A 7,491-nucleotide genomic window follows, 5' to 3' on the forward strand; every position below is an offset into this window, starting at 1 on the left:
GGAAGATGCAAGTGAATCTGGAGAAGTGAGGGTGGAAAGAGAGGGCAGGGGAAGGAATCTAAGCCGGTTCTGGTAATCTTTGAAACTAGAAGACACAGGAAAATAGAGAAGACTCAGAGCAGGAGATCAATTGGTGGGTGGGCTTCTGCAGTGGGTCTAAGCATAGCAGAGATGCTCTGGGGATCAACACAAGGGTTTACTTGTAACCATCTGTCAGCTGGAAAACTGAACGTGGAGGACCAGAAGGAATCTCCATGGAGCTCACTTTATGACCAGCTGATGAGAGAGGAAAGACAGTCACAGCCCACAAACAAAAAGCCAAGGGCACTCCTGCTGCAAAGACCCCAGTGGGGATGGGGCAGGAGGAATTAAGCCAGACAGAAAAGGCTGAGTATGGGGATGAAGGCCACCACTGAAAGATCATATTCAGAAAGGTGGAATAAGACTGAGTAGTCATATCATTCTCTCACCAGTTCCAGCCTCACAGGTGACCACAGTCCATTTTCTTTCAAGGAATCTCTTCAACCATGAGAGCCAATTCTGCTGCAATTTCTATTAACTTTGATAGGAGGCAGTTCTCTTTTTTACCCCTCAAATCTTTTTACCTGTCTTGAATAGAGGATAAACACTAGGAAAGGACAGTGAAAGACAGTAGGTGTGTATGGTGAGACATTGCCCTTCCTGGGCTCCCACGGAAGAGGCTTCTCTTTGGTTAAGCAGAGGAGCAGTGGCACCTCACAGAGCAGGAACACCAGACAGCTGCTCAAGCAAAAAAAAATATTGATAGAAAAGCAGAAAAACACTGCCGTGCCTCCTTTCTGCTTCTTTCCAAACCGGTCCCGCAGGTCAATGCTAAGTGGAGAAATAACCGCCTTGGGAACAATTGCAGCCCCGTGGTACCAGAGACAGACCAACTCTGGTGCGAGCTCTGCAGTCATCCAGGCTTTCTGCCAGTACAACGACAAGCAGCGCTGCCTCCGAAAGGAACCCAAATGTTTGTTCTTCGCTGACATCTATCGGCCACAATGTTTCAGTTGCAAAGCTCCGCACAAGAACTAACCATCCGTTTTCACAGGATGCTGAGGGACTCAAAAGCAGAAGCGGACTCTGAAGGGAATCAGACACAGGTTTGAGGGGAGCAGGTCTGTCTCTGGGTACCAAGGGACAGTCCTGAGGCACAGGCGGCTTATGAAGTCCTTCAGTTTTTGACTGCCGTCTGCAAGGATGTATTCAACCGTGCTCAGTCCGCACTACTGAGAATCTACCAGCAGCCACAGCAGAGACCCGTGGTTTAACCACACAGGCACTCACTCCCTCCTTCCCGCTCCCAGTGGGATGGGGGGCGAGAAGTAAAAAGCCAAAAAATTACAACTCACGGGGTGAGATAAGAACGGTTTAGTAACTAAAATAAAGTATAATAGTAACAGGAATGAAAATGAACATAGCAAGAGAGAGAAATAAAACTCAAAAAACAACATAAGATGCACACTGTAATTGCTCACAACCCACTGACTGATGCCCAGCCTGTCCCTGAGCAGCAATTCATCCTTCTTGGCCAACTCCCCTCAGTTTACATATTGGGTGTGACATCATATATTATGGAATACCTCTTCGGGTCATTTGGGTCAGCTGTCCTTGCTGCATCCCCTCCAGCTTCTTGTGCACTCCCAGCTTCTGCTGGCAGGGCAGTACAAGAAGCTGCAAAATCCTTGACTTAGGATAAATACAGCTTAGCAACAACTAAAACATCAGTGTTATCAACATCATTCTCATCCTAAATCCAAAACACACCAATATACCAGTTACTAGGAAGAAAATTAACTTTATTCCAGACGAAACCAGGGCAAGACAGGATGATGGGACAGATGATGGTATCCACATGGAAGAAAATATTGATGCTTAGGAGTAATAAAAGTAGATTTTACTCTTCCACCTGCAAGGCCTTTCATTAAAAAATAACTGCGGTTTGCTGTTCTCTGCCATTCTCACCTTGGAAAACTACATAGATCTAATCCAACAGCCAGGTAGGTATCACTGTGCTGTTCAAATTATAGCTGGTTGCCTAGCTACTTAAGAAGGAGGAGGAATTAATCACTCTACCGCATTGCCTGCTGGCTAAATTAAGGATTTACCTATGCTACAATAAAAAAAAATAATTTTAAAAAAGGTACAGAAGGACTTCTTTGGCAGATGAATGAAATGCAATATAAAGCTAGCTCCTATATCTCTGTGCTATCCAAGCTTAGACATCAATGAAGGCAGCTTCATTGAAGCAGCCCAGACTCGAGTTCCCCTGCTTCTTGGCAGGGGTATCAGTGCAGACGCACTGTGAGGCACGGATCCAGTTAGCTCACTGTTCTCTACCTTGCCCTGAAAACCCCAGAAATCTCTTGGCTGTCATTAACCACTTCAACTAGTTTATTAGTTAAAGGTTACATCTCTGGAGAGACTGTCTTGACATTTAACTTCAATGCAAGAGCGGCCACACTAGCTCAGATACACATCAGTTTAGCCTGGAAACTTGTCTGCAAGAACATGTGAACAAACCGGACAAACATGTGATATTTTCCTGAACATTCTCCCAACCTCCAATTATATTTTGCTCAAGAATTTCCTAAGCAATTTACCATTAGTATCTACGCTGATTCAGCTGATTTCACCATACTCTTGCACAGTGCATGGTGTGCACTTTTGCCCTATTTTCAATGAGTTTTTCAGATTAGATGATTAATTCCTATTGGTAATAGCAATGCCATGAATTGCTTCTCACTCTCAGATGTATACATTGACATTTCAGAGTGAACCACTGATATACAGCATGAAATGAGGCTAAAAATGCACTTCGCTATTTCCCGTACAAGGAACAGGAGGAAAAAAACAAGGTTCAGAACCAGAAGAACTGTATCAGGTGTCAGACTCACAGAACACGTGGTCAAAGGGTGTTTTTTAAGTGTGCTGAGGTTTATTAAAAGTCTGAAAGCTACATCCAGCTTTGGAAATCCAGGAGCTGCAAATATCTCGAGGCCACAGGAAAACTTGAAAGCACTGTCAGACACACCATAGCAAATTTATAGTCCTCAGGCATCTGCTCTTGGTCACTGCTAGTTTTTTCAGTGGTCTGTCCCTAGCTCTCTGTCCCTCCTAGTTTTACAGATACCTGACGTAACTCCCTTCAGACATCCTTCTTCCAAAGTGAAGAATTCTTACTTGTCTACTGCTCACATTGAATCCGATTCCTTCCTTTCACCATCCATTTTATCCTCTCACAAACATTTTGAGTGTTACAACCTTTTTAACATGTCAGAAGCAAAACACAAGTATTCAAGACACATGCAAATCACTGATTTATAACGGTGGAACACTTATCCTTTGTGTTCTATATGCTTTTCCTAATAATTCCTAAAATCCAGTCTGCTTTTTTAACTGCTAGCACACGTTTTAAACCGACAGATATTTTTCTGGATTATAACTCCTCAGCAGAAAGGGTTATTTTTTATTTACAATATTAGGATTGTTTGTCTATTAGTTCATCTTATTATACACATCTACTCAGTTTCATCAACCTAGCTCTTTACGAACATGAATAATCTGGTATTTTTTGCTAACCGCTCATTCCCTTTAAGATCTTTTTTATAAACAATTTAAAAAAACCTTTCATCTGCAAAAAGTAAATAACAGCAACTCTTGCAGGGAAAGTTGTCTGTAATGCTACAGATATATGGGATACAGCTATAGCATGGGACTGCTCCCAAATGTTTCTCTTTCCTCCAGTAACTCTAGCAGCGGGAAAGCTCTACTAAACCAGAGCCACGTCCATAACCCTACCCAGGATCAGAAATGGGGATAAACAAATCTGTTCAAGAACGAGAGAGAGAAACAAACCCACCATCCAAGGATTTTTCAGACAAGTGCATTATTAACAAGTTTTTCTAGCTTATTTTTGCAACAAGTTCCTGCAAAATAGAGTGTTTTCCTTCCACTGGGCATAACCTTATTATTGCTCCTATAATGCTGACATTTAAGATAATTAGTCCTGTTGAGTGTAACTAGACTCATTTGGAGTTATTTCTGGACAAAGGAAATGGTGTTTTAAAAGATCACTAATGGAAAATGCAGTTTTTTAAAAAAAAAAAAAAGGCAAACCTTCCCACACAGGCTCTGGAAAAGTCAGCTAACCAAACCGTGCTAAAGGTTTAAAAGCATTAAGACCTTGAAATGACCAAGTATTACAAAATCTCTCTGACCTCAAAAGGCCGAGTTTTATATGATTCATATCGATTTGACATGAACTAAGGTCAGAACACGTTGGATCACCCTACAGCAAATAGCATGGAACTGGAGAGAAACATACACTGAACAGGACAAAGATCAGATAAACATGAATGAATGGAGCCAGAAACAGGTGAATGGCTAACCTCTATCCCTTGTGACAAAGTTAGCAAATGCAATGACAATGTCACTATCTATCCTCTCCCCTCTCCTCAACTCTCTTGGCAAAGGTCACCAAACAGCCCAAACCAGTAGAGACGTCAAGGCCTAACCGAAACAGGAATTCTCTCCAAAGACACCCTGCCAAATAATTCTCAGTACGTTCTGCTCAATTTAAAAGATTACCTTCCTATAGAGATACCGGGCTGGCTTTGACAGCTCAGAAAACAGACAGATGAATCCTACCCTTTCACAAACACAGGCACAAAGCACATGGCACTGTGAAGCCAGGTATTTGAAAACGCAGAAAGTAGAGAAGTAAAAAAGTTTATTTAAGAGGGTATAACCACACACACAAAACACTCAAGATTTGCCTCTAGGACCAGATCAAGATGAAGATTATGAGTAACTGACTGTATGTGCAGTCAGATTAATTTGGATGAGAAATTTGTCCACCTTCATCAGGTATAACCCATTTGTGTGCCAGATGAACTTAGAAGTGTACGATTTACAGTACACAAATTTGTCATGTATCACCCCATAACCATTCTCTACTCAAAAGACTAAAGAAAACTGTTTAACTCAAATTTCATGTAACCAGTCTTTTTTTTTTATAACAGCTAATGACAAATATTGCATAGTTTACTTTTTTCAGTTTCACAAAATTACAGTCACATTGTTTTTCAATATAGTAGGGAATTTAAAGGGGATTGTTACAAAATTAGCCCACTCCGACAAAAAAAAACACTGAAATACAATCTGAGTGAACCACACACTTCCAATGAAAAGCATTCATGGTGCCACGATACGTACTGAAACAACAGGGATTGGCAAGAAATCACTTTTCAAGCTTGCCCAGGACCTGAGATTTCCCCTTTAAGGTGAGTGTTGGTTACCCTCACTATCTTCTGCACCTGTGACCCCTAAATCCTTCATATGATCAAGGATCTTCCATAAAATCAAGACGAGTAATTGTCCCTCATGCTACTCTAGTTTACAGTTAGGCTTTCCCTTGCCATGTGGGCAATACAAATTTGAACCTTTTTGGCAGGAGATCATGCATCTCCCATATCCTCGAACAACCTTCGTTTTGTAGAGTCTCTAGAACTCTTTTATTCTTCATATTCTTCCTGTATGCCCAGTGCAAGATTATACCATGTTTTTCTAAACAAGAACTTGCCAAAGTGAAAACATAAATATATCAGCTACTCTTTCTTTCTGCTCACTATCAACACTCACACAAAAGTGTTTCTGCATTTATTTTTGACACCAAAATTTGGGCTGAGGCCCAATGTATAGCCAGCACATTCAGCAAGCAGCTGAAACATTACAGTTCTTGAATCGAACCATAAGCTACAAACAGTACTGTCCACTCACATTTCTATTATAATTGTACTTCCATTTTTGCTTTCTCTAACATGAAAGAAATGGAAATCAAGTTCAGTTTCCTGGTTTAAAGTTATCTATTCACAGGAAATCATTCTTGAAATCAAAGTCTGCAAGTTATTTGACGATGACAAAGTTAAACAACCCAAAACTAAGCCAATTCTGTATGACCGGAATTGCTCACTCAACCTGGACTTCTGAAGTTTAACCGTATAGTCTACACAATGAAAATAATTCATCTATACTGAAGTCCATACCTCTGTCCAAAACGTGGCTCTCCTGTTATTGAAGTCCATGGGATGTACCTGGCACAGAACCCTAAAATCTCACTGAAACGAAAAGTTTAAGTAACTTACAGCTGATTAGCACTGTAAACCATTCCTTTGCTAACTTTCCTAACCCTCCTACTGCAGACAGGAGGTAAAAGAATTTCAGTTTAGAATTTTATTTTGTAAAAAGGAAGTAAACACAAAGAAAATCAGAAGGCAATATGACAGGTGATATTATACTGGGAGTGTCTATTTAGCAGAGAAACAAAGTAAAATAACAAGCCTTTATTATTCACCTCAGTAGTAATTGCTTGTGTAACACAAGTATTTTTTATTTTTAGCATAACTCAAGGCAGAACTTGACCCACAAATAAATATGAGGACAGAAAATTGATTTATATTTTTACTGTCAGTTCTACAAATTTTTACAGACACTAAGTTCTTTAAATCAAGACATGGTAAAAATTGTATTTTCCATAAATACAAACATACACATACATCAGCTTTAAATAACATGCTAAAAAAAGTCTGAATATATATTTTATATAAACCCACAATCAACAACTATGTTTTGTGGGGCTTTTTAAACAGCAGTTACTTTTCCGTACAATAGGCATTTGTTTTTGTTTGATTTTTCACTCATCAGTGCTTGTAATAAAGCATTCATAGAAGGAAACTGAGTTTCACCAAAGGAAAGATCTCAAAGTTAATGAGAAACTTAACTTCAAATTTGGCAAAGCATTTGGGTATGTTAATTTAAACACTTCAGTAAAACCCACTATAAACACATTCAAAGATAACAGGAACAATTTCAAATGTCATTTAATTATTTATAAGCTTAAAACTGAACACATGCTTAAGTGCTTTTCTTAACTAATATTACCTGGTTTTACAGTAACTGAACTGTCTTTTAAAAATAGAGAACTATGATAGTTATTTTATACCCGGCTTCTCCAGGATATGCTAAAACTCTTCCTTAGTATGGACAAATTCTGTAAAAAGCAAGCACACAACTACACATCATGTTGACATTTGATAGCAAAAACATAAACCAAATGAGCAAATCTGACAGAATATTTTTTGGAAGTCTGAATTACAATTCCTCAAGTCAGGAAAAATGATTGATCCCTGAAAATACTCGAATTATGAAATAAAGATGCATCATTCCTGTAGGACAGCGATAATGATTACGAGAAGATTTACAGGATGCTACATTTTGTAGCATTCCTTTCATCACACTTAAAATGTTTTTTTTTTTAAATAGCCCAGAATACGATTATCAGCATACATTCATGAACATCAGCACTTAAAGTAGGACCTTAAATTAGAGGGAAACATCTTTTTTACTGCAATGTAAAAGTTGACAGAGAAGCCATCCTTTGGGATATGGACTTACTGAGAGGGAAAG

The 7,491-nt window shown here is 39.4% G+C and overlaps 1 protein-coding gene across 1 annotated transcript in view; it reads right to left on the reverse strand.

Annotated features, from left to right (window-relative positions):
• Nucleotides 1-7,244: 7,244 nt before the first annotated feature.
• CMAS (cytidine monophosphate N-acetylneuraminic acid synthetase) overlaps nucleotides 7,245-7,491 on the reverse strand; it is a gene marked incomplete at its 5' end in the record, with an annotated part of 10,846 nt that continues 10,599 nt past the window's right edge. The window contains one exon of the mRNA XM_009865296.1: nucleotides 7,245-7,250. Coding sequence (XP_009863598.1) covers nucleotides 7,245-7,250 — 6 coding nt within the window. The remainder of the gene's footprint in view (nucleotides 7,251-7,491) is intronic.

This window comes from Apaloderma vittatum, unplaced genomic scaffold (genome assembly GCF_000703405.1).
Source record: "Apaloderma vittatum isolate BGI_N311 unplaced genomic scaffold, ASM70340v1 scaffold5992, whole genome shotgun sequence".
Classification (NCBI taxonomy): Eukaryota; Metazoa; Chordata; class Aves; order Trogoniformes; family Trogonidae; genus Apaloderma; species Apaloderma vittatum.